The sequence below is a fragment of the Lepidochelys olivacea genome (genome assembly GCF_965140295.1).
Source record: "Lepidochelys olivacea isolate rLepOli2 genome assembly, chromosome: 7".
NCBI lineage: Eukaryota > Metazoa > Chordata > Testudines > Cheloniidae > Lepidochelys > Lepidochelys olivacea.
In genome coordinates, this window is record NC_140417.1 from 65,243,851 (window position 1) to 65,271,461 (window position 27,611).

The following is a 27,611-nucleotide window of genomic DNA, read 5'->3' on the forward strand; positions in this document are numbered from 1 at the left end:
GAACTGCTAAAGGATTGAAGGTAGTTCTACCTTCAAGTCCCTTTCCCTCCTTGACCTCTTTGATGACATCTTCACATCACAACTGGAAACTTGCCCACTAGAAACAGAACTCAGACTCACCAGGTAGTTTCATACAGTCAACCAGAAGATGGTAATGTCTCAGTCACTACCAACTTTGGCCAGGTTTGACCTCTGACCTAAAAGCAAAATGCTCTGTAGTTCACTATTAATCTGATGAGCCATCCAATCCTCTTCTGTTCATTTGCTTCTGTTTAGTGCATATTAAAAAGAGAGGCAAGACAAGCTTTGTATAGGCAGCTTTGAACCAAGGACGCTCCCACCTTACAGATATGTGCATATCTGACAGAAAGGTATACAACTGATATATCTGGATATTTGGGTTTTCTAGAGGGGTGTCTACAGATTCAGACGTCACTACCTAAAAAGCTAAAATGTCTGTCTATATGTTACATAGAGCTGATCCAAAAATGGGGCTTCCCCTTCCAGAGAAATTTTTGACTTTTCATTGGAAAACTTTTTCCAGTTTAAGGTTTGGTTTGTGGATGAACATTCTAACATTTTTAAGGAAAACAGATACTTCATGAAAATGTTAGTTTCACTGAAAATCCAGTTTGCCCATCAAAAACAGTTGACAGAATTTTTTTCAAACTAACACTATGTGATTTTTAAAAAATCTACTGACATAAGTGGCCTAAGTTAATTGCAAAGGGGTGTTTTATAGTTAGTGGTTAGTTAATAATTTCAATCGATGCCCCAGCGATTTGCTATTTATAGTAGTCATATGTGGGTGGAGCAAATTCCCCAAAACATCTGTTTTTAGAGAAACAGCTATCAATGCTAAGGACTCGGCTGTCACAAAGATGGGCCATACCAGAAGGAGCTCTGGAAGACATAATAACTAAGGCAATAATGCCCTCTGGGGATCCAGGGAGCACAGAAAAAGGAGCCTTCTAGAGGGCACTCTGCGCCTGGCCACCTCCACAAAAGGACTCCCATTGGGCCCACTCACTGTCTTGCATACCCATGCAATCCCTGTGGGAAAGACATTCTACATGTCCTCTCTTTCCATTGCAAACCTGTGCAAGGGCCAGCCAGTCTGTCTGATTAGCTTGTTTGTAAGTTAACTAGTATATAACCAAACACTCTGAAGGTAGAGTAGTGTCATTCAGGAACACAGGCATTGCCAGTAGCAGGTTCATCTAATCCAGTATCTATCAAGTGACCAGTACCAGATGCTTCAAAAGAAGTTCCAAGAAAACCTGTAATGGACACTTATGTCCATGGAGGAGGTGGTTCCATCCTAACCTCAGATGGGTAGTGATCACTTTATGCCATGAAGCACAAGGGATTATATCCCTTATTTTTTTAATCCCACCAAATGTAATTATGTAAACTACACAATACAAATGTAATTCTTATTAGAATCTTTTTATTGTATTGCCATACATAATAGCAAGTAAAATGACCAGAGTCCAATCCACCTTATTCCTATCTCATGTTCTCCCATTTTAAATACTAATTTAGGAACTGAACAGGTTTGCCAAAGAAGACAGAGAAAAAGCAAACCATACTCAAGAACCAATCCTAATTCTTAATAAGAAAACAGCTACTTACTACTTAAGATGGAGCACTAAACACAAGACACTGAGAAACAAACAGCATTTTACAACTCTCTAAAAACAAGACTAAAGGCATTGTTGCAAAATTAAAATTAAAAATGTGTAACTTGTTAGATACAGAACAAACAAACAAAAATAGTGGCCAGAAATTGCAAGTGACTTTAAGATTGTCTGAAGTACTGACTAACACAGATCAGAATTTACATCATGCTCTCTGGCAGACTGGAAAAAAAAGAAAGAAATAAATAAATTTTGCCATTTTTCAAAATAAGTTACAGTCCAAAATAAATTGTAACTTCACGAGTTATTAGCAAAAATTAAGAGTATTAATTTCATATTACTATGCAACAGTTTTGAATTTTGAAAAGCATTCTACTGGATATTATCATTCCCTTCTCTCTTGTTGTACCATCCCTAAGAAAAGTAAAATGTAGCCACAACACATTTTGTATCACCTAAAGGGTTAAATACAATGCATTCAATATTTTTTTAAAGTCCAAAAACAAGTATAACCACAATGCAGTTAAAAATTAAAAAGCAAGAAAAAGAACTGTAGCTCCATACAATGCATCTGCTAAAAAGAGCTAGATCCACAAAGTGAATCTGACAGAGTCCTGCAGGAATATTAAGTACACGGCTTTAAGCTGGGGTTCTAAGGAAAAGCATACGGTAACTCATTTGCTGCTATTGGAATAACAGGTGATGGAATTCCTGGAATCTGCATGAACTTAATGTACTGATCAGCTGCTGACAAAGTAATTCTGCTCCCTGTGACTTTTAATACATGAACAAATTATTTGGTATAAGTCATAGAAGTCAGAGATGAAAAAGATTTATTAGAACACTGTGACCACTCCTTCTGTAGATGCAAGGAGTAGGATATTTTAACTCTGCCGCACCAGAGGAGAAAGAAAGAGGACATACTAGGAAGGAAAGGTCTCAACACAGTTGCTTCTCATGCCAAACAGTACCTCTGCTAGGGGTTCAAAGTAGAGGACATAATATACATGTGAATGTGTGCATAAGCACACGTCTGTTGCAACAGCCTTTGCCAAGTGGCCATGGGGCATATGGCTTGTGCAGAAGTTTAAGGGGGTTTCATTTGTCATTTCAGTTGGTATCTATTGCAGGTTCCTTTTCTAGCATTTGCGGTACAATCACACACTCTTTGTGCACTCAGAACTCTCAATGAAATCAGTAGGACTACTGAATGTGCCAGTAATGCAGGACTGAGGCCCTGCTAATTATTCTTTACCAAATACTAGAAAACCTGCACAAATTTAATAGGTGCATCCTAAAAAAGGTGCACATCTCCCCCTGTCTGCAGAGTCCTCTACTGTCCTCCCTAACCTCTTCCACAGACAGATCGTCATAGAGCTGGCTATTTTAGCTCCAAGATGTGTAAGCTCCTGGCTTGCTACTGGATGAGGATTTGTCCTGCACAAGTAAGTAAGTAAGCCCTGAGACAACTCAAACATAAAAGGTTCAGACCAGTGGTAACAGACAATTATTTAACTCAATAAACATATTTGGCCTGTTTGAAATGGATGTTTAGAAGACAATTTAGATGTGCCTTTCCTAACTTTCCTTAAGAGATACATGAGCTGCTTTAACTGACCATCTCCAAAAAACAGATTGTCGGTCCAAGGACATTTATGAATGCACTATAATAAACAATTTGCTAGAAGGTGGCTTGCTCTAGCTTTTGAATCTCATGGGTGAAGAAGTCAATCACCTCTTAGGATTTTCTGTATCCTTTGTGCCTTCTGTGGCTCATCACCACAAGCAGAGAAGGAGACTAAAAATATAGAGGGGAAACTCCAGACAAATCTAACTAGATACCCCTCTCTTGGGAATTTGGTTTTTCCTTTCATAGGAACCGGTATTTTCCAAAACACATGTTTATTGTCATAAAATACAACTAAGCTCTATGAGCACATCTGGCAAATCTCTTCTTCCACAAGCTCACATTTCAGTTACCTTGTAGATTTCTTGTTTAATAAAAGTATCTCCGCTGTCTGGTATTTTTTCTGTGAGACCTGAGTTAAAAGTTTTATTTTACCCCATCTATTTAATTGCCACATTTTCCACTGATAGCACAATTATTATAAACCCAAATTATTTCCAACTGAAATTAAGAGATTCTTCTTTATGCAACTTTACCATAAACTACCTGAACACCCCAAGAAAGATATTAATGAACTGTATCACATTTCCCAAGATGTTACATGATTACCTTACTTTATGATTTTTTCCAATTTCCAGTAAAAGACAAAAAACCCTCTTGTGCAGCCAGGTTGTGCCAGATCATATGGGGGGTGGGAGGGCAGGCAGCACACTAGTCAAAGCAAGTTAGCAACCATATATTAAAAGGTGTGTGTGTTCTTGTGAGTATGTGTGTGCCAGGAATAACTAAAGCAGATATTATTCCATGTGTAATCCAAAAAATGTGAAAAGGGAAGGGGAGAAACTCCAGCTGCCAGTCTATTTTGGGGTCTTAAATTGCCTGTCAAAATCCACTTTAGCAAATTCAAAGCCTTAACACTTTCTGTCCCATTTCTCTCAAATAAAAAAAAAGGGGGGGGGGATCAGGATAATCTGTGTTTAGCCAGGATCCTAGTTTGGGTTTTGAAGACGACCTCAGAGAAGCTGAAGTGTTCACTGCACTACTTCCCATTTGGTAAGGTGTAAATGGTGGCAGGACTCCAATGCACCTTTAAGTGCTACATCCTGGCGAAATTATAGAAGAAAATCTGATCCAGTGCAGTTACTTACAAATTCACAAAATACATCTACATTTATCACACCAAAGAGAAGCCCAAGAGAGGCACTTGGTGCTATGGACCTAGCCTCAAGAGAAATGAATTCTACCAAGTTTTTCCTTCTTGGTGCCATGGAAGAAAACAACTTAATTCAGCAAAGAACAACCAGCACCACCAAACTATCGTTCCCCCTGAAAGGTCTTTCTAGTCGAGGGGAGAGTCATCTTAGGGGCCATCTCCGCGGAACTGTCCCGCTATGTCAAAAGGCAGCATTGACCTGGCCGGCAGACAGCAGGGGGGAATTCTCCTGTCACCAGCCGCTGAAGATGGAGCCGTCTCTGTGGAAACATTTCCTAACGTGACACGGAACAGAGCCACCCTACAATACTCAGCCGCTGCTCCTCTCACGGAGTCTAAAAGGCGACCCTACAACAACACCGCCATTCGATCAACGCTTCAGGGCGCAACCCTACAATAAACACCAAGCAACCCTCGCCTTCGCTCCCAGCTCCCCAGCGCCTTGGAGACCCCCTGAAATCGCCCCCACAGACGGGGCACCCTCCCCCCACCGCCAGGGGGAGGGGGGCTCACCTTGTTTTTGACCCCGCAGTGACAGCAGACGGTCCACAGGTACTTGAGGGTCCTCCAGAGCAGGATGATAAAGAGCCCGCCAAAGAACGTGACCATGGACGAGGCGAGGAAAGCCCACCACATGCGCTGGCCGCGGCTATCGCAGGGCACCTCCATGGTCACCGGGATGATGAGCGCATCCATCTTGGGCACGCTGACCGGGGACGAGGACGAGTCCGTGTTGAGATTGCCGGCGCTGATGCTGTTACTCATTCTAACGCCGCCGCTGCCTCCCGAGGCGCTGCTGCCGCTGCTGCTGGCGACGCCGCTGCCATTTGCCATGGCTAACAACGAGCGGGGCGCGCGGGAGCTCCGGAGAGCTCCCCCCGCCGCCAGCGCCCCCCCAAACACCCCTCACCAGCCATGCCGCGCAGTCCCTGGGCCCCCGGGCCGATGCCAAATGTCCCCCTCCTCCTGCTGCTGTGGAGAGGAGATGCCCGGCCCCCCGCCTCCTCTTCCTCCCAGATACACAGCCCCCACCCCACCCCCCAAATCGCAACCCCCACGTCCACCAGGCTAATGCCTGCGAGCCACCCGCGCCTTCTCCAAGGTACCCAGAGCCGCACTCCCCCTCCCCCAGTGGGTCTCTTCCAGCTTCTGCCTCGGCTCTCCGCGGCGGTGGTTTATCGGTAGCAGTCTTGAACTTGTTTATTATTAATAATCAACCCCCTCCCCCGCACACACCCTCCTCCTCCAAGTCCAGCCCCTTCCGCGCCTCTCCCCACTCTCTCCTGGCAGCAGCCTCCTGGGGATCCTAATTCATCCTCCACTTGCCCATCTGCGCTCGTGCTGCTGCTGCCGCCTCCTCCTCTCCCATCCTTCAGGGTCCTCCTCCAGGGCTGAGGCGGCGGCTGCTGCTCCGCCCGGCACGCGGCCACGCACCAGCCCCCCGCTGCCCCGGCCGGGTTTGTCTGCGCCTCCCTCTCGGCTCCTCTTCTACCTGTCGGCGGCAGCCCCTGCGACGCGTGTGGCCCGGGCTCCGCGGGGTGACGAGCGCATGAAGGGGACCCCGGGGGGCTTTCCCCCGCCCGGGACTCGGCGGCGGCTGGAGCAGAGGATGCTGAGCTCAGGAGAGCTGCGGCTGCCGCTTCCCCGTGGTCGCGGTGCGGCTGCGGCTCGGCGCTTTCCACCCTCCGAGCTTCCTTCTCCCGCGCGCTCCGCTCTCCAGCTTGGCCCGGGCGCCCCCGCCTTGGTGAAGCCGCCGACTGGGCTGGATGAGGCGCGAGAGAGACACAATTTACAGGTAGCAGCGAGGCGGGGCCACGCTCAGCCCGAGCCCTGCCCGCCCAACAAGTCCTGCTCGCCGAGCCGAGACCATTGCTGCCCGCTCCCCAGCTCCGGGGCGCGGATCGCCTGAGCCAAGATGGGGATGGACGGATGGAGAGAAGGAGGGAGGGGGAGCATGGGGAGGGTGCAAACAAAATCCCCCCCACGCTTAAAAGCCAATGTGCTCTTGGCTGGTTTGGTGACTGCCGTGACGTACCGGCTAACGCACGGTGCCTGTCATGTCTCTGTGTCTTGCTCCCCCCGCCCCCCCCATTCGGCTAATGCGATATATTTCCAATACAGATGTTTTCCATCCTCTCTCTGTACAGCAGATCGTAGTGACTGGAATGCGAAATGGGGGGCAGAGAGAGACACACACCGAGAGAGAGATGGGACTGGGCAGCGGAGCTGCTGTTAGCTTGCTCAGCTGCCATTCCTCCTGTTTATTCCTCCATCTCCCTCCCTGGAAGCAGCGAGGCCAGGGCAATTAACCAGGCGCAGCAAGACTAAGAGGGAGAGTAGGGGCGTTAATCCTGCTAGGGGGCGCGGGGGTAGAAGCGAGGATTTCTGCCCTGTTTAATCTAATCAGAATCTTAATCCGGAGCTAAGAGGTGTTTGGGGGGGGGGGTGGAAGGGGTTATGTGTGAGGAGGAGGGGCAGAGAAGGGAGAGAAACAGATCTTCCAAACGCCAGGGGCTGGTTGAGTTGCAGCAGCAGGTGCCAGAAGATATGAGGAGGAGTTGCTGTTTCCAAAGCTCGCTGGAAAAAAAAACCCAGTGAATTGAACATGGGGAAACTGGGGAGAGGGAGAGAGAGGTCTTTCCCATGCGTTACAAACATTGTAAATGGCTGCATTGCCCAGGTGCCTCCATGAATGTAATCTAGCGCCACTCATAGAAAAGAAACAACAAAATCTGCTCTGACCCTGACGCTTTTCGTCTGCCCATTGCAAAGAAGTTCAAGGTTTAAAAAATGGTTTTAATCCCCCTTCGACACATGCTCCGCTCACCCTGTTGTCTACACAACGTGCTAGGCAGATTTTGCTGTCATTTCTCCAAGGCTAAAACACCGAAGTCTGTGCATGCATGACATTTCCCCAGCAGATCTGTTTATTGGTCGTGTATAGAGCCACCATTATAAAATAATCATTACTTAACCTCTGACCGTAATGGTGTCCGTTTCTGCATCTATCATGGAGACTTTTTAAAAATCGAAATAACCACATTTGAAGACTGCATTAAGCTTTTCTACAGGGTTGCTTTTGAAAAACACACTACCTGACCACTAAAATACATAGTGCAATTTGGCCCAGAGGGGTAAGTATTATTGTAGTTTGCTCCTGTACATCTCCCATATTCAACCAGAGAGGTGGCTTCTTCTCACTGGTAGTCTGATAACTTTCTTCTGTATGTAGGAGGGGTCGTCACGATAAATTCAGAGGTCGTTAGGAAGTACTACTCACCTGGCCCCTTAGGAAACTGGCTAATGGACAGATATTTAACACCTGGGAACTAGAGGATTAGCAAGGATTACTGTGACAAGGACGAAGAGGGGGCGTTCTTCTGGCTGGAAAGTGGGTCAGGTTGTGACGCGCTCTCCCCTGATACACACAGCCCCAGATTATGGTGGTGACAGTGGCTTTCCCCCTTTCTTACCAGTTATTGACTGCTCACAGATGTTTAAAAAACCACAGAGGGGACAGCTGGTGCTGCAATGATGTAATTATTAGATAATCCCACCCTTGAACTAGGACTAGAACCGTGATAATAACTCAATTGGCAGAGGCATCTGGGTTAGAGATGAAGAAGAGAGCTCCCTTTAACAGGGGTTATACATACATAGGAATCCCTATACACATCAGGAAAAAGCAACTACCTATGGAGTAGAGCAGAGATGGTTGCGTACCAGTGCACAGCTACTCCTCCATACTTGATTTTTCAGAAGTGTAAGTGGAAACTGTAGGTCACCAACACCTTTGGAAACGGGTCAGAGGATTACCAATGAAGGTCCCTGAACACTGGAATGTGCTGTGCAGACTGGCCTGGTCTTTCTAAACAGCAGTTCCCACACCTACAAAGAATCCTCTTTTTAAAAGAGTGGGATCAGGATAGATCTTAACAGGCACTAAACCCTAATTAAAGTTGGTTTTTAAACATTAATTTCCTTAGGCTATTCACACTCCCTTTGAACTTCTTTGTATGAATATTCTAGGACGCAGTTCATTGTGAATACTTGTGAAAAGTTAATTTTAGGCTTCTGCTAGTCAAATATTCATATAACATAACTAACAGAACAGTGCATAGGGAACTGTAAGTTGTAATTTCATACTTGATATCCAGGTTGAAATCCTTCCTGCTGTTTAGTTACATATGGTCACAATACTGCAAAGACTTATGCACATGCTAAACTTCACCCTCTGTGTAAATCAGCTGACTTCAAATGATTTGATTTAGGTAATCAGTTAACAGAGTAAATGGCTAATTTTGAATATTTGCTTTGAATTCTCCATAAGTGATCTGTGAACAAGAACTAGGTATGAAGAAACTTATGAGTATTGCAAACCACAAATAAATCAGATAATTTTACAGTTAGTTCACGGATCTGTGAATGCATAGAAATAAAATTTGTAATGAATTATTCAGACTGTCCAGTTTTAGATCAAGAAAAGCCACTTCTTTTGAAACATTTAAAAATATATAATCCGTTTAGGAAAAAAAAAGTGTACAGAAGCTGCAAGCTTAATTGACTGTGTTAACAACTGCACTTGAAGTTGTATTCAAAGCAAACAAGGTATTTAAGGCTACATTTTCTGGAGTCATCTATTCTGAGTAAACATAAACCCATATATAAGTTCCTTTACTTAGTATTTCAACAAAGATGACCTGAAAAACTTGTTTAAAAACACTAGCAGTTATGTAAACATCTCTAATGAATACTGTATTTTTTTTACTCTGTCTGCGGCTACCAAGTAATAAGATCTGGGACATGATCCTGACAGGGTGATATAAATCAAGATGGTCTGGTTTTGGAAAGCAATAATGTAGCAGCCAGAAAACAAGTCTTCTTTATGTAAAACAGTTCCCTCTTGTGGATATTCTGTGTACAGTATCTCAGATGGAAAGTATTTAAAGTATTCCTCAAAAGCTAGAGTTTTGTTTTTTTTTTTAACCTGCCAAAATCCAAATTAGAGATGTTCCCAGCAAACAGGACAATTCTTCTTCTTAGGCTTTAAGTATATAGGATCAGGAGAAAGGGTGGAGGAAACCAAACCAGCCTATTTTAGTAGAAATATTGCTTTTAAATATTTCTTCATATATCATTAATTATTAAACTAATTAGAAAAACAAATATCAACACAAGCAAGAGCCAGAAACAGCTGAAGGACTGTAGCCATGCATAGGTATATATTACAACATTCTTGTCTTATGTTTATAGGAAAGAAGCTTTTTCACATTGCAATGATGGGAACAAAAGAAAGAAGGGGAAAAATATACAATAGAGATGATAGATACAAGAATTTGGAATGTGACTGTGGATTTCTCACTCACCCCCAGACTCAAATACTGAGCTGGAGTGAACAAGCAGAACTCCCTATACCAAAAAGACCAAATTCATGCCTGGCATAACTCCCATCGGTGTCCATGAAGTTATGCCAGAGATTAAATAAGCTTGGTGTTATTTAAAATAAAATAAAATAATAAAATTGAGGCAACGGCCTGCCGAAGACAATCTTTACACCTAGAGGAAAGGTAATTTTAAATGTCATATTTTGCTCTCTACAGTTTAATTTTTACTGTATATAGAGAGGTTTAGGAAAAAACAAGGAAATAGGTAAATGGGAAAGCAAGTGTGACCCTTTACATTTGTTATCCACCCAAATATGAACCAAATTTTACCTAATCAGAGATTGAAGTATGGGAGCTGGGGCTAGGACTCCTAGGCTTGGTCTACATTGCATCCTTACTTTGATATAACTACATCGGTCATGGTTATGAAAAATCCACACCACTAAGCGATGTAGTTATACCAACCTTATGCCCCACCCCTCATGTAGACAGCTCTATGTCAGTGCATAGCTCGCACCTCTCACGGAGGTGGAATTATTAAGCCGATGGGAGAGCTCTCTCACAGCCACACCATTGTAAATGTTCAGTGTGGATCTGCCCCTAGTTTCTATTCCCGTCTATACCACATTATGACATCAGGCAAGTCATTTAGTCTCCCTGGGTGGGATCCACAAAGGTATTTAAGCACCTAAATACTGGTTTTAGGAGCCACTGTGGTCCACGTAACTCCCACGTGGCTGCTGCCTAATCCTGTGGGCTTCTAAATTCACTAGATGCCTAAATGTTTGCAGTAAAAGTCCCCTAGGAGCCTATGTTTCTGCCACTGAACACGCCTACTGCAGACTCCCTCTAGGCATCTGTTTGCTGTCTCCTGCCTAAATTCCAGAGCTATTCACAGACTAGGAAAGATAGGTGCTCAGGCACCCAAGTCATGTGTGGGTCCCAATCTGGTAGGTGTGCTCAGGAGCCCACCTAGCAGATCAGGCTCCACAGGTGAGTTCACACAAAAGAGCTGGGGCTGGGGATGGACCTCCTTTACAGCCTTTAGCCCAGTAGTTAGGAACTCAGGGTGGGAGAGACCCTGCTTCAAGTTTCCCCTTTGCCTGGTAAGAAGGGATTTTAACAGGGATCTGCCACCTCTCAAGCGAGTGCCCTAACCACTAGGCAATGGCATATTCTGACATGTGTATCCCTCAGTCTTTCCTATTAAAGTTGTTCCACTGTAAATAAATACTTGAATAGTTAAATATTGATTGGGCCTGGGGAAGCGTTTCTGACTCTAGAGCCTAGTGGTTAGGGCACTGAGAGGTAGCAAGTCCCTTGTCACAGGGTGCAGTCCTCACCACCAGAATGGCACCTCCTCCTAATCATGCTGGGGATTAGCTCAAGGCTAACACCCATGTCTGTGGTCTGCACACTTGCACTCTGTCTCTACTCCCACCAAAGCTCCTCTTTCAGCTCCCAGAACCACAGCATCCTATTTGCAACTGAGTACTCTGGCTAGGTCATCTGCGTTTCCCCCTTCTGGGGAGGGGAGGGGCAATCTCTGTCCAACAATCCAGCCCCAATTCCCCAGTGGCAAGTGGGGGGAACCCAGGCCCACCCCTATTCTGAACCCCAACCTAGACACCCTGTAAATAGCAGCCTCCTGCTGCTCCTCTGTAACCTCTGTCAATGCTGCTCTATATCCCTGGGCCATTTCCCCATGGCTCCAGCACCTTCTTCATCCTCACCTCAAGGCACTTAGCTGCTCAGTCCCTGGAGTCAGCCCCTGCTATGTCCAAGATGCTTACAGTTCTTTCAGCCCTGCAGGGGCACAGTCTTTACTCGCTGGGTTCCCAGCAGCAATTGATCCTACTCTACCCAGTTTTTTTTAAGTACATCAGAATCAGGAAGCCTGCTAAACAACCATTGGGGCCACTGAACAATCGAGATGCTAAAGGAGCACTCAAGGATGATAAGGCCATTGTGAAGAAACTAAACGAATTCCTTGCATCAGTCTTCACAGCTAAGGATGTGAGGGAGATTCTCAAATCTGAGCCATTCTTTTTAGGTGACAAATCTGAGGAACTGTCCCAGATACTGTCTCCCTCTCATAACTAGAGAATTAAAATGAAATTAATAGGCAGCAGGTTTAAAAACAAACAAAAGGAAGTATTTTTTTCACACAATGCACAGTTAACCTGTGGAACTCCTTGCCATAGGATGTTCTGAAGGCCAAGGCTATAACAGGGTTCAAAAAAACTAGATAAATTCATGGAGGATAGGTCCATCAAAGGCTATTAGCCAGGATGGGCAGGGATTGTGTCCCTAGCCTCTATTTACCAGAAGCTGGGAATGGGCAACAGAGGATGGATCTCTTGATGATTACCTATTCTGTTCATTCCCTCTGGGGCACCTGGCATTGCCATTGAAGACAGGATACTGGGCTAGATGGACCTTTGGTCTGACCCAGAATGGCCGTTCTTATATGTACCCTGCAGCTCCTTTTTAGCAGAGCCTGCCGGGCCTGGATTGGTTGCTCCCTGGAACTCGTCCCTGATAGTCCAAAGAGGTTGCCTGAAGCACAACCTGCTTGGAGGACTCACCTCCATTGCTCCTTCCAGGACAGGGTAGACACCCCATCACATCCCTGTTCAAAATCCCTTCTCCTCATCAGACAGAGGGGGACTTGAATCAAGGGGCTCCCACCACTGGGCTAAAGGTAATGAGGGAGGTCCTTCTTCCTCCCCGCCCCCCAGGTATTTTGTGTGAACTTTTGTGCAGGGCCTGAACCAGTGAGCAGCCTCTGGATTGGGTCCTGCATGCGACTTAGGTGGCCAAACACCTTTCTTCTCCGGCTTCATAAATCAATAGCACAGATAATCACCAAACTTCAGGAGAAGGGCAGGGATTAGTTCACAGCCCTCTTGTTGGCATCTTCCATTAGGCATTGGCTTAAGCAACTCCCCACCAAGCATGTTGGCTTTGTGGATCGTATTCGAAGGTACCTATCTCTCCCCATTCATTGTACAGGAAGCCTAAGTGCCTGACTCAGGCTTCGTGGATTGCAACGTTGTTTCTGTGATTGTCTAGGTGCCATGCTGCTCAGTGTCATAATGTCTAGTCCCTTTTATAGATCTGGGGCCCTCTGCTTCAGTTTCCCAATCTGTAAAACTGGAATAATACTTTCTTGTCTCTCATACATGCTGGGAGCCTTAATTAATAGTGTTCACAAAATGCTCAATATCATAAGTACTGTATAGCTGCAAAGCATTATATCTTCATATAGGAAAATACCTGGACATTGTGAATAGTGTAGAAAAATGTTCTGTAATTATAATTTAACACAAAATAAACAACACAGTAAATACAAAGAAGTTTATATTACAGAAAATACTACACACCTTAACACTTTGGAAACTGGCTAATTCCCAGGGATTCCTGCCAAAAAAGGACAAGGGAAGGGTAAGGTTCCACTTTGTTTTAAAAGTATTCACTGGGCTAGAGAGAGACTGACTCTAAAGCCCCATGGTTCAGGCACTCACCTGGGATGCTGGAGAGTGAGAGCCAAGACCCCACTCCAAATCAGGAAGAGCAGGGACTTGAATCTGGATTTCTGATATCCCACATGAGTATCCTGACCACCAGGCTGTTCTAGGGTGGGTGGGGCAGTCTCTCTCTCTCTCTCTCTCGACATTTAGAAAGGTCTCATTTTCGTTATGCATTGGACCAAAACAAATGTCAGAACAGTAACATTTTTCACAAAATGAAATTGTTGTTTTTCAGCCAGCCTCTCTTTTGGCCTACTTGAAGTCAGGGGTGCGGGGGAGTAGAACCAGTCTCATTTTACCACACACAGGGAAGATGAAGAGAGTGCTTTAAGCCAAAGGGCTCTTAGGACATCCTATGAAACCACAAATGCCACAACTGTTTGCTTCATGGAAGTTTCCAAAAGGTTATATTTAAAATGATGTTGTACCAATAAAATAAAAACCAGCAGGATCTTATTAAAGGGAAAAAGGCAAAACACCACATTTATTGTGAATACAGAAAGAATCATAGTAAGCAGTTAGTTATAGCTATAACATTCCATTCAATCTCATATTTATTCACACATTCATTCATACAAACACACACACACACATACACACCCACACACACAGGTTCTGCAAGGTTGTTATCATAGTTACCAGCCTTAGAGTTGCTCATGCCAAGCCACTGGCCAGGTGGCCTGGACATGAGGAGGGAGCAGGGCCTTGTCAGATGCTCATCTGATGCTCCTGGAAGTTGGTTTGCAGAATCAGACCCCAAAGTTCTCACTTTTTAGAGTCTATTTTTATAGGAATTTCTTCCTATGCCAGTCTATGGGAATTGCTTCATCATGCTGTTGCTGAATCAATCAGCAGATAGCACATTCCTGACGGCTCCAAGATGTTATCTTGTTCTTTGGTTCTCCCATCCTTGAGGCTGTTGGGTGGATTCCAGTCTGCCCTCCGGGGGGGTGGTCCTCTGGTTATTTCCACTTGACGCCTTCTTCAGCCGATGGACACTGGATTCTTAGGCTGGCACCTCCCTGATCATTCAGTTATTATCCACACCAAGCATCCATCCACATACATCCTCTATCTCTATTTTAATCACAATGGTTAATACAACAAAAGGGTGGGGAGTCTCTGGGTGCTGTTTCTGTTGTTAGAGTATTGCTTTGAGTCTCTCTCTCTTGTGAATTGCTTTGAGAACAGACTCTGTCTTAGAATGTACTAACACAATTAGCAGCTTGCAAGTTTCATACATAGAGGGAGAGAAACAGTACCAAAAACCAAGAGACCTCTTAATTAGTAATACCCTGGAATTTAAACTCTGGGGAATCAAACTCATTTGTGATTTTAATACAGAACTTCTTTAATATGATCCAACATAATCCCCCTTTTGACACTAAGATTTATAATCGTCAGTGTCACTTTCTATGTAGCCTATTCAAGAGAAGGTACTGTGAGACAATTTGAGTTTGTGATTCCAATTCATGCCACATACATGATCCTAGTGATGTATCTTTACTACAAGGTTCTGGGGCAACAGGCAAGGTGAGGCACACCCACTTTTGAGGAGTCCATTCGGTACAACCTCTAGTGTCCAATAGCTTCCCTCCCTCCCCAGCCCACTGGCTCAAGGTCCAGGGTAGCCAAAAGGATCCCATGTGTAATATGGGGAGTGGGTTAACCTTCAATACCTTTGCCTCCAGGGACTGTTGGTGTGCAATTTTGACAACAATTTCTCCCATTAACAAGTCTGGTTTACAATAGTGGAAACATATTGCATCCATTCATATTGATAAGTGTCAAACAATGATCTCTTTCTTTTTTAACAAATGCATCAAACCCTTAATATTTCCCAATATGACCCAGAACATTTTGTGTTCCAAAGTAGCTAGTGCAAGTATCTGCATTTCAGTGCATCCCATAGCTATGGCTGTGTAGTTTCCTATTTCTAATATTTTTTTTTCTTATGGATAAGCCATGTGGTAGTATTAAGCCATTACTAAAGATTCCATCGGCCTTTTAGGTTACCCAGACCAATTTGGACCAAGTCTACATTGGTATGTACTTGTTTTTGTATCAGGCTGTCCTGTAGCTGGGACAGAAAGCTTAATTTATTTTTAAGTTCCTGCAGGTCTTCAGTATTTTTTTTTTAAACACACAACAGTGCTAGCAACAAGACAAAACACAAGAGAAAACATAGAACACAGAACACAATTTCTATTGTGACAGTAGATTCATGGTATTGGGTTGCTTTTCAGCTGGCAGCTTTTCCTGATTTTCTGAAAGACAAAAAGAACATGTTTCTACCCCTTTTGGGGTGGCAGATTATTGCTTAAAATATTTCTTTTACAAATACCCTTGCTGATTGCAGGCAAAACAGAGAAATTGCCCCCATATTTTCCTGTTTTTGTTCTATAGGCAGGCCAGGTTTCAAAGGCTTTTATCTTTTAAGGGTTATGGGGAAATTATCCCACTGTTTAGTCATTAAATCCCTGAGTTTTCCTTCCTATACAGCAGACCAAGTTTATAATGTTTTTCCTGCTGTGTTAAGCTTTAAGTTGTATTTACAGGTAATAACTGAGAAGCATCATTACCATACGACCTTAAAGGATTTTTCCAAAAATCATACACACTATACGTTGTTACAGGGATACTTATTATCATTAAATGTATTAAAATTATCTTGTTATCCCATGCCTTTTATTTAGACAATTTGTTTGCTGACCAGGTATGTCCTTTATCTGCAGCTCCTTTGTGCTGCTAATTCTTTCCTTCCTTTATCATTTAGGTAATTTGCATTTTCACAGAAACTTCCTGCTTTTGGATTTAAAGCCATCAGCAGCTCAGAGACTCTATCTTAAAAGGGACACAATCAACTTTCACCAGAGTTTTGATTACTTTTAACTTCTGCTTCCAAAACACACAGCAATCTGAAAAAGAAAACCCAACCTATTGTGGCTCCCTTTGGAGCCCTAATAGCATTTTAATTAAGTAGCATGGTATGTTTGCATTTCTTTTGCCCCTTCTACAATATACCCTGCACATGTTCTGGGGCAAATGCACATTCCTTCCATAGTTTAACTTCTATAACATTATCCAGATCCATTTTTACATAAGGTGTCACTATTTCTTTTTTTGCTTACAGAGTTTTCATGTACCTTTATCAAAGTGACAGTCTGATTACTCAGAGCCATTTTAAGACTCAGTGTTTCTAACATTGCTCCTTTTTGTTTTGTGCACCTCACCCCTGCTGTTGCTTCAGACAGGCACTGTCTTTTTTAATTTTTTTTTTTTTACTACAACTCTCATCTGCTATTTTGTTACAAAAACAAACAAACAAAAAAACAAACAAAAAAATCCAAAAATTTTTTTTTTTATATTCTCCTGATTTTGACTGCCCTGCTGCAGCCACAACTTAAAAACATTTTAAATTTTGTAAAGCATTGAGTTACCTTTTAAGGGTTAAATGCCAAATCCCAAAGCCAAACAACACTAATTACCTGTGTCTAGCAAAAAGGTCTGTCAGTTTTGCAACTTTGAATTAAAGAGTCAAATGGATTTTTAGTGGCATTATTTAAAACAAAAACAAAACTAACTGGTCCTTAGAACTTTACATATTTACACACACACAGACAGATACATACACATTTTCTTTTCCTTAACATCCCTTCCACACTGCTCTGTTTTTTACATCTTACATTCCCTTTATACATTTGAGGCAGTTAAGTTCCAATAGAACCCTCTTATGTTCTTTTAGCAAATTTGACTAAATTGTCCAGTCAAATGATTTTAATCAGAGAGTTTATTTTTGCCTGGCTAATTTACAGACATTCCTTTGGAAAAGGGCCCATTTTTCTTTCAGAATGGCTGCAAAGAAACCAAGAATGCTCTAACACTTTTCCTTTTTAACATTTTCGGTTAAAAGTTGTTTGGGTGAAATACAAAGTTTAACTGCTTAATTCCCTCCAGCCTCTGCAGAGTTAACTTTTTCACTCTTTTTGTATTCCTGGAGTGCCTCTTTCACTATTTTCAGCTGGCTTTGGATATTTGTAGCCAGCACCTTCCAATTGTCTGCTCCCTTTTCCATTTGTGCCTTTTCCTCTTTACATGAAGACAAGCGGAGGGAAGAATCCTTACATGCCTCCCACAACAACCAAATTGCTGCTGCATCTCTTTTGGCAGCACTAGAAGGTTTGTATATGAGGATATACTGAGCCAATCTATCCTCTAGGTCCGAAATAGTGCAGACATCAGCTAGGGCTTGTTTAGTCCAAGGACTGTGCCCAAATTTTTGAAGGATTTGTTTAAAAGGTGTAATTTCTTTAACAAAAGGTGAGGTTGGAGTTCCTTCTGACTCCATTCCTCCCTCTAGTACTGGCTTACCCTGTTTTCTTTTAAACATCTTAACATGGATATTTCAATCTCTTTGTCACTGCTGGTATTACTTAGCAAGTGACACAGCCTAGATTCTGAAATCATAGCTTAATCTATGCGTTTTTCCCCTGCTACCTTCCCGGAGGCCAGCAGGTCCAGTTAACCTATTTCTCCCTGCTACCTTCTCGGAGGCCAGCAGGTCCAGTTAACCTATTTCTCCCTGCTACCTTCTCGGAGGCCAGCAGGTCTGGTTAACCTGTTCTTCCCTGCTACCTTCTCGGAGGCCAGCAGGTCCCCTGCTACCTTCCCGGAGGCCAGCAGGTCTAGTTTAATCTGTTTTCCCTGCTACCTTCTTGGAGGCCAGCAGGTCTGGTTTAATCTGTTTTCCCTACTACCTTCTCGGAGGCCAGCAGGTCCCCTGCTACCTTCTCAGAGGCCAGCAGGTCTGGTTTAATCTGTTTTTCCTGCTACCTTCTCGGAGGCCAGCAGGTCCCCTGCTACCTTCTCGGAGGCCAGCAGGTCTGGTTAACCTAATAGAAATGCCTAGCTCACTAGAGCTGGCGGTGTGCACACCAATATTTACAATAACTGAGGTTTTTTACCAATATTCCCCCTTTCGCAATTCTCCACCAAAATGTTGTACCAATAAAATAAAAACCAGCAGGATCTTATTAAAGGGAAAAAGGCAAAACACCACATTTATTGTGAATACAGAAAGAATCATAGTAAGCAGTTAGTTATAGCTATAACATTCCATTCAATCTCATATTTATTCACACATGCATTCATACAAACACACACACACAGGTTCTGCAAGGTTGTTATCATAGTTACCAGCCTTAGAGTTGCTCATGCCAAGCCACTGGCCAGGTGGCCTGGACATGAGGAGGGAGCAGGGCCTTGTCAGATGCTCATCTGATGCTCCTGGAAGTTGGTTTGCAGAATCAGACCCCAAAGTTCTCACTTTTTAGAGTCTATTTTTATAGGAATTTCTTCCTATGCCAGTCTATGGGAATTGCTTCATCATGCTGTTGCTGAATCAATCAGCAGATAGCACATTCCTGACGGCTCCAAGATGTTATCTTGTTCTTTGGTTCTCCCATCCTTGAGGCTGTTGGGTGGATTCCAGTCTGCCCTCCGGGGGGGTGTCCTCTGGTTATTTCCACTTGACGCCTTCTTCAGCCGATGGACACTGGATTCTTAGGCTGGCACCTCCCTAATCATTCAGTTATTATCCACACCAAGCATCCATCCACATACATCCTCTATCTCTATTTTAATCACAATGGTTAATACAACAAAAGGGTGGGGAGTCTCTGGGTGCTGTTTCTGTTGTTAGAGTATTGCTTTGAGTCTCTCTCTCTTGTGAATTGCTTTGAGAACAGACTCTGTCTTAGAATGTACTAACACAATTAGCAGCTTGCAAGTTTCACACACAGAGGGAGAGAAACAGTACCAAAAACCAAGAGACCTCTTAATTAGTAATACCCTGGAATTTAAACTCTGGGGAATCAAACTCATTTGTGATTTTAATACAGAACTTCTTTAATATGATCCAACAATGAGAGTAAGGGTACAATAGCAATAGTGACCAAGCACCTCAGGTACTCTATAAATAAATATTTTTCCAACATAAAACATGTCAGTGATGCAACCATTAGGTATGCAGAGTCCAGATGCAGCAGCAAGGGTTGGGTTACCATCAGTGTGATTTCTTACAGCATACACTTTTCTTACCTCGAGTCATGGTTTCACCCATGTGAGTGAGTAATTTGTGACCAATTCCCCACTTTGAATTTCTGCTGTCATTGTGGGACAAGCTGAAGGTTTATATTGTGTGTGTGACACAAAACTGATCAAAAATCAAAAGACTAAAGAAAGGAATTATACGAATATTGATGATATTGACTGGTTAAAGGCCTATATCACTGGTTAAGGTCTAACCTGCTATTATTGCAGTCAGTGTGAACTTTGCCTTTGACTTCAAAAGATATAGATCATGTTCTAAATGCACACCCATGTGATTAAGCTAACTTTATATTAATCTCATCCCTTTCTTGCATTAGTAAATGAGGCCATTTTTAAATGTTATTTTTTTGCCTTTACTATGATGGCTACCTTAAGGACAGCCATACTGGGTCAGACCAAAGGTCCATCTAGCCTAGTATCCTGTCTTCCAACAGTGGCCAATGCCAGGTGACCTAGAGGGAATGAACAGAACAGGTAATCATCAAGCGATCCATCCCCTGTCACACATTACCAGCTTCTGGCAAATAGAGGCTAGGGACACCATTCCTGCCCATCTTGGCTAATAGCACTTGATGGACCCATCCTCCATGAATTTATCTAGTTCTTTTTTGAACCCTGTTGTAGTCTTGGCCTTCAGAACATCCTCTGGCAAGGAGTTCCACAGGTTAACTGTGCATTGTGTGGAAAAAAATACTTCCTTTTGTTTGTTTTAAACCTGCTGCCTATTCATTTCATTTGGTGACACCTGGTTCTTGTGTTATGAGGAGGAGTATATAACAGTTCCTTATTTACTTTCTCTCCACCAGTCATGATTTTATAGACCTCTATCATATTCCTCCTTAGTCGTCTCCTTTCTGAGGTGAAAAGTCCCAGTCTTGTTAATCTCTCCTCATATGACAGCCATTCCATACCCCTAATCATTTTTGTTGCCCTTTTCTGAACCTTTTCCAATTCCAATATATCTTTTTTGAGATGGGGCATCTACATCTGCATGCAGTATTCAAGATGTGGGCATACCGTGGATTTATATAGAGGCAATATCATATTTTCAGTCTTATCTATCCCTTTCTTAATGATTCCCAGTATTCTGTTCGCTTTTTTGACTGCTGCTGCACATTGACTGAATGTTTTCAGAGAACTATCCACAATGACTCCAAGATCTATCTTGAGTGGTAACAGTTGATTTAGACCCCATAATTTTAGATGTATAGTTGGAAATATGTTTTCCAATGTGCATTACTTTGCATTTATTAACATTGAATTTCATCTGGCATTTTGTTGCTCAGTTTTGAGAGGTCATTTTGTAGCTCTTCGCAGTCTGCCAGGGACTTAACTATCTTGAGTAGTTTTGTATCATCTGCAAATTTTGCCACCTCACTGTTTACCCCTTTTTCCAGATCATTTATGAATATGTTGAATAGGACTGAGCCCAGCACAGACCCTTCGGGGACACCACTATTTACCTCTCCCCATTCTGAAAACTGACCATTTATACCTACCCTTTTTTTATATCTTTTAACGAGTTATCAATCCATGAGAGGACCTTCCCTCTTATCCCATGACAGCTTACTTTGCTTAAGAGCCTTTGGTAAGGGACCTTGTCAAAGGCTTTCTGAAAGTCTAAGTACATTACATCCACTGGATTCCCCTTATCCACATGCTTGTTGACCCTCTCAAATAATTCTAGTAGATTGGTGAGGCATGATTTCCCTTTACAAAAACCATGTTGACTCTTCCCCAACAAATTATGTTAATCTATTTGTCTGACAATTTTGTTCTTTACTCAAGTTTCAACAAGTTTGCCCAGTACTGAAGTCAGATTTACCAGCCCCTAATTGCCAGGATCACCTCTGGAGCCCTTTTTAAAAATTGGCATCACCTTAGCTATCCTCCAGTCATTTGGTACAAAAGCTGATTTAAATGATAGGTTACAGAGTACAGTTAGTAGTTCTGCAATTTCACATTTGAGTTCCTTCAGAACTCTTGGGTGAATACCATCTGGTCCTGGTGACTTATTACCATTTAGTTTATCAATTTGTTCCAAAACCTCCTCTAATGACACCTCAATCTGGGACAGTTCCTCAGATTTGTCACCTAAAAAGAATGGCTCAGATTTGGCAATCTCCCTCACATTCTCAACTGTGAAGACCGATGCAAATAGTTCATTTAGTTTCTCCACAATGGCCTTATCATCCTTGAGTGCTCCTTTAGCATCTCGATTGTCCAGTGGCCCCACTGGTTGTTTAGCAGGCTTCCTGCTTCTGATGGACTTAAAAAAAAATGTTGCTATTACTTTTTGAGTCTTTGTCTGTTCTTCAAATTTTTTTTTGGCCTTCCTACCTTTCTGTTTTGTTCTTGTGATATGCACAAAAAAGCACTCAACCTTTTAATCTTTATGCAGGCAAAATCTCTATCAACTTCAGTGAGATTTTTATTGCAATACAAGGTCCAGTGCCAGAACCTTGATTCCACATTTTAAAGCCTACGCCCGATTCAAAGAGAACTGCACGGATGTTAATAACAGTGAGAAATTTTTCCAAAGAAAGAAAGAAAAAGCTTAGTGTAGACAGCTACAGAAGCAGAAAAACTAACTTCCAATAATTCTCAGACAGAACTCTTAAACATGTCAAATGTTTGCTTTCTTAAACAGGCCAGATTTTCAGCTGGTGTAAATCAGTGTAACACTGACTTTGATGGAGCTGCACTACTTCACACCAGCTGAGGATTTCAGAGCTTTGAAAGTGTAAAATATTAGTTATGTGATTGGGGTATATTTTTCCGTATGCAGAGCTAGTTTGAGAGAGAGAAAGAAGAAAGTGTATTTAACCAGTGAACAATATCTCCAGTATTAGTTCCTTCTATAGACTGCAGAGGCACTATACCAGTTGACATCATCTAAAGAGTTAGTCCACTGTATTGTGTACTTCTCCAATCCCTGTTCAGAGAATGAAATAAATATTTAGCCTGGTAATACACTGTAATTCTATAATGCCTTCCCTATAAAGCCATCAAAGGAGTTGACAAATATTAAAGAATTCAGCCTCATCACACCCCTGTGAAACACAATAGGTGAGTATTATCCCCACTTTACAAGCAAGAATATCATCAACACTTTAGTATTGGAATCTGTCAGAAAGTGTTGGTTCTCCCCCTGGCTGGATCTTGTTAGCCGGACAGCAGTGTATCTCAGCAGAATGGTTTGAGTAGGTTTCCTACCACACATGGTAACTATCTTCAAAGATGCTGTAACCTACAAGCTCAATCTAACAAAAAACTGGCTCTGTACATGTCAATCCAGAAAATACCCATATAGACTCAATAAAAATTCGTGTCTGCATCTGTGGAGTATCTCCCTCGGCCTTCTGCTTACATCCTTCCTTTTCAATTGGGTCTTCTTACATGTATTGATCACACACTGTACGTGTCCTTTAACAATGTTATAAGTAGACCCTGGAGTTCCTCTTATAAAATACCAGTTTAGCTGTGTTCAATTCAGTGGAATTACTCAGGAGTCCCAATTCTCACCTGTGAGAGACAACTATCAGCCCTCACCCAGTGGAAAATGTATATAGTATTTGCTAACTACAACCCTGCATTGATGTAGCATTGAGGATTCAATTAAAATCTGAAAATGTCAAGAGCAGCCGAAATTAAGGTTTAGCAGCAACATTAAGTTAGCCACCTTGTACAGACTGGTGTCTTATATTGTGCACTTAATAAAAAATAGTAATATGAAGCTGCACACCTAAGAAAAGCATGTCTGATTCTGGGAAGTCCAGCAACTACCACAGGTCTGAAGAGAGTCCTTCCATTAGTGTGAATGCAAGTCTTCATTCCAGCATGGACCTGGGAAGCCCACTGTCAGACAAAGAAAGTAGAAGGGCTTCTGTGGGCCTGACAGGTATTCTGCTAGATCTCTCTTACCATGCAACTCAGTTCTGTGACTTTCTGCTTCTGTGGTATGGAAAAGAAAGATCACTATGTCTGGAAAGAATATGGGAATAAAAACAGGAAGAGCTGGGGTCCATCAATTTTCCATTCTTGCATTCCAGGAAGCAGAGCATATGGGGCAAACCAACCAGATGACCACTAGTAAGTGCTTCAAAAGAAGGTGAAAAATCCTCAGGCCTCTGTTAGTTTTCCCTGGGGGAAGATTACCCTTTTTGGAGACACGGGGTAATCTGTTCAACCTTGTGCATATGAGCAAGAATCGCATACTGAAGGTTAGGGCCCTAAAGTACTGGTATACAGTGTTAGGATATAGATATTCAGGCCTGTCTGCAAAGGCCTGTACTCTAAGAATTTAGGTGTATTCTTATCACTTGGCTAGTGATAGAGGTATAAAAGAGAGAATCAAAATCACTGTCTGCTGGTGTAAGGGCCTTCTCTTACTGTGACAGTCTGAGGCCCTGTTCTTAGGCTAAGGCCTTTGGCTAAGCAGCAGAGGCAGCCATAAGCTGGGAAGCGAATGGTCACATCCTCACATTCCAAACTAGTCACATTGAAATTAGGCTATTGGGCTGTTAGGCACTATCAGGACAGGATTGTATTCCTATCACCTCCAGAGAAAGGGAAGTGCCTAGAAAATGTAAAAGGAAACTTAGTTTGATAGCATCCTGTCTGGCAAGAACTCACTTATCAATAGCTGGGATGTGAAATCCTCACTTCTGTATTGTTTTGTCATTATAGTTCCCACTTTGCTGTTGTTTGTCTGTATAATCTCTGTCTGGTTCTGTGATTGTTCCTGTCTGCTGTATAATTAATTTTGCTGGGTGTAAACTAATTGAGGTGGTGGGATATAATTGGTTACATAATCATGTTACAATATGTTAGGATTGGTTAGTTAAATTTCAGGAGAATGATTGGTTAAGGTATAGCTAAGCAGAACTCAAGTTTTACTATATAATCTGTAGTCAATGAGGAAGTGACTGGGTGTGGGTGTGGGTGGGCATGGGGGTGTGTGAGATGGGAACAGGGAATGGGGGTAAGAAAATTGGAATCATGTTTTGCTAAAGGGGGAAATGGGAATAGGGAATGGGAGTAAGGAAGTTGGAATCATGTTTGGCTAAGGGCAGGAATGGGAACAGGGACACAGGTGTAAGGCTCTGTGGTGTCAGAGCTGGGAAGGAGGATACTAAGGAAGGAAACTGGAATCATGCTTGCTGGAAGTTCACCCCAATAAACATCGAATTGTTTGCACCTTTGGACTTCGGGTATTGTTGCTCTCTGTTCATGCGAGAAGGACCAGGGAAGTAAGTGGGTGAAGGAATAAGCCCCCTAACATACAGGCCCCAAACTCTCTTAGGGGTGCCCCCATGATTTCTTAAGTCAGACAAGTAAACAATTACACCAAAGATAGAAATAAAAACAGCCACTATTGAAAAACACAGGGAGAAAGCCAAATACACAAGCAATTAAACAAGGAAACAACACATCTTAACAAACCAGAAAGACTATACACAAAAACAAAAGAAAAACCTTCAAACTCATCAATAAATTAGGCAACTGGCATGCGTGACCACTGCTCATCATGGTGACTAGCATTGTCTCATTGTTTCCTTGTGCTCCCAACCCCCATCTGTTTGTTGTCTATAGTCTTTTACTTGGATTGCAACCCCTTTGGGGCAGGGAGCATTTCTTTGGTATGCTTGTACAATATCTGGTCTCTAGGTGCTACTGAAATACAAATAAAATAAAATAAATAAATAATAGATTGCTTCAGGCAGCTCAGCATATGGCTGCAAAGCTGTGCGAAGCTCAGCAAGACCCTTGATGCAACTCACATGGCATGCATTGATCTGTTTTGTTTCTTGCTCTGTCTATGCCTCTGAAGACCTGCATATGATTAGATTGGAACTGCTATTATTCCTGTCTGCAGCCAGTAAGAGACAGTGAGAGTGAGGAATATAGAAACTACAGCAATGAGGACAGTATAGTCGCTTGATCCAAAGCCCAGCAGTGACAGTTTTTCTACTAACTCCAGTGGGCTTTGAAGCAGGCCCTGAAGGTCATATTTTCAAAGGTGCTTGCTGGGATGCTTGCTGGGATATTCAAGAGTACCTAAGCAGGTACTGAAAATCCCAGTAGGTGCCTATCTAAATACCTTTGAAATTCTGTCCCTTCATACTTAGAAGGGATACCCTTCCCACCCAGCTGCTGGGAAGGGAGGAGAAACAGATCCATCTCTCCCAGGAGTGACTGAGAAAGAGAGAGAGAGAGAGAATGTCATCCCATTTGTAAAGAGCCACCGGATCATCATAGTATGATGTTCTAGCATTGTTTTGTGGTGCTTTTATTGTGCTGCTGTACCAAGATGGGATGACAGTATCACCTGCACACAACAGCGTCAGGACTTCAGCCTGTGTTACTTTGAAACTCTACTCTATGCCCTGGTCTACACTATGGTGTTAGGTTGAATTTAGCAGTGTTAGGTCGATTTTAAAATGAATGCGCCTACACAACCAACCCCGTTTCGTCGACCTAAAGGACTCTTAAAATTGACTTCTGTACTCCTCCCGGCAAGGGGAGTAGCACTAAAAATCGACCTTGCTGGGTTGAATTTGGGGTACTGCAGACGCAATTTGACGGTATTGGCCTCTGGGAGTTATCCCAGAGTGCTCCAATGTGACCGCTGTGGACAGCGCTTTGAACTCCAATGCACTAGCCAGGTACACAGGAAAATTTTGAATTTAATTTCCTGTTTGGTCAGCGTGGCGAGCTCAGCAGCACAGAATCCCAAACGAGCTCTATCGTGTTCCATCTATCACCCCACCACACAGAGGAGGGTTCCCACAGTAAGGGAACCCCATTGCAGCAAAGCCATCCAATGTGACCTGCACATTTCCTAGAGTCACTACCCTTGATAGCAGAATGTCAGTGATTGCATTGGCTACTTGGATCACAGCAGTCCCAGGAGTAGACTTGCCCACTCCAAATTGATTCCTGACTGACGGGTAGCAGTTAGGCATTGCAAGCTTCCACGCGGCTATCGCCACTCGTTTCTCAACTGTCAGGGCAGCTCTCATCTTGGTATTCCTGCACTTCAGGGTGGGGGAAAGCAACTCACAAAGTTCAAGAAAAGTGGCCTTATGCATGCCAAAGTTTCGCTGCCACTGTGAATCATCCCATACCTGCAACACTAAGCACAGACTGGTGGGACTGCACGTTTGCCGGGCCCAGTACTGGCGTTCCACTGTATCAACCAGCCCCACTGCCGCCATGATGTCCCAATTGGCGCAGCCTGTGCTTTCAGGAACGTCTGTGTCCATGTCCTCATCACAATCATCCTTGTGCTGGAGTCTCGTAGCCCGGTTCTGCACATACTCCAGGATAATGTGCAAGGTGTTTACAATGCTCACAACAGCAGCAGTGAGCTGAGCGGGCTCCATGCTTGCCGTGGTATGGCGTCTGCACAGGTAACCCAGGAAAAAAGGCACAAAATGATTGTCTGCCGTTGCTTTCATGGAGAGAGGGAAGGGCAACTGTCGACATGTACCCAAAACCAGCCTCAACAACATTTTTGCCCCATCAGACACTGGGAGCTCAACCCAGAATTCCAATGAGCAGTGGAGACTGGGGGATAGCTACCCACAGTGCACCGCTCTGTAAGTTGATGCTAGCCATGGTATTGAGGACACACTCCACCGACTTAATGCGCTTAGTGGGGACATACACAAATGACTGTATAAAATCGATTTCTAAAAATCAACTTCTATAAAATCGACCTAATTTCATAGTGCAGACATACCCTTAGGAAGGAACCCTTGATATCTTCAGGGTCATGTACCACTGCTTTAATCCTTCCTTCATATCTGAGTGGACATGCCCATGAAAGAACATGAAAGAGTAAAACAACATTTTTTGAAACAGCTGTGTGCAACCATCTTGCAAACATTGGGGAGGGAATTGTCTTCACATGTCTTTTGTATAGTCGTCTAGCACAACGGGGCCCCAATCCTGACTGGGGCATCTGGACACTAGTATAATGCAAATAATAATGGGTACAAAAATCTTCACTCATGCACCCTTATGGTGATGATAAAGAAAAATACTGATGTTCTTTTAACTCACTGATCCTAAAAATAAATCACTTGTTCCAAGTTA

General features: G+C 43.1%; 1 protein-coding gene across 7 annotated transcripts in view; it reads right to left on the reverse strand.

The window, feature by feature from the left end:
* The window catches only part of KCNMA1 (potassium calcium-activated channel subfamily M alpha 1), an 841,792-nt gene extending 836,397 nt beyond the window's left edge, over positions 1–5,395 (reverse strand). For all 7 annotated transcript variants that reach the window (XM_084634497.1, XM_084634500.1, XM_084634499.1 and 4 more), the window contains exon 1: positions 4,994–5,395. In XM_084634497.1, coding sequence (XP_084490623.1) covers positions 4,994–5,314 — 321 coding nt within the window. In that variant the 5' untranslated portion in view covers positions 5,315–5,395. The remainder of the gene's footprint in view (positions 1–4,993) is intronic.
* Positions 5,396–27,611: the final 22,216 nt, after the last annotated feature.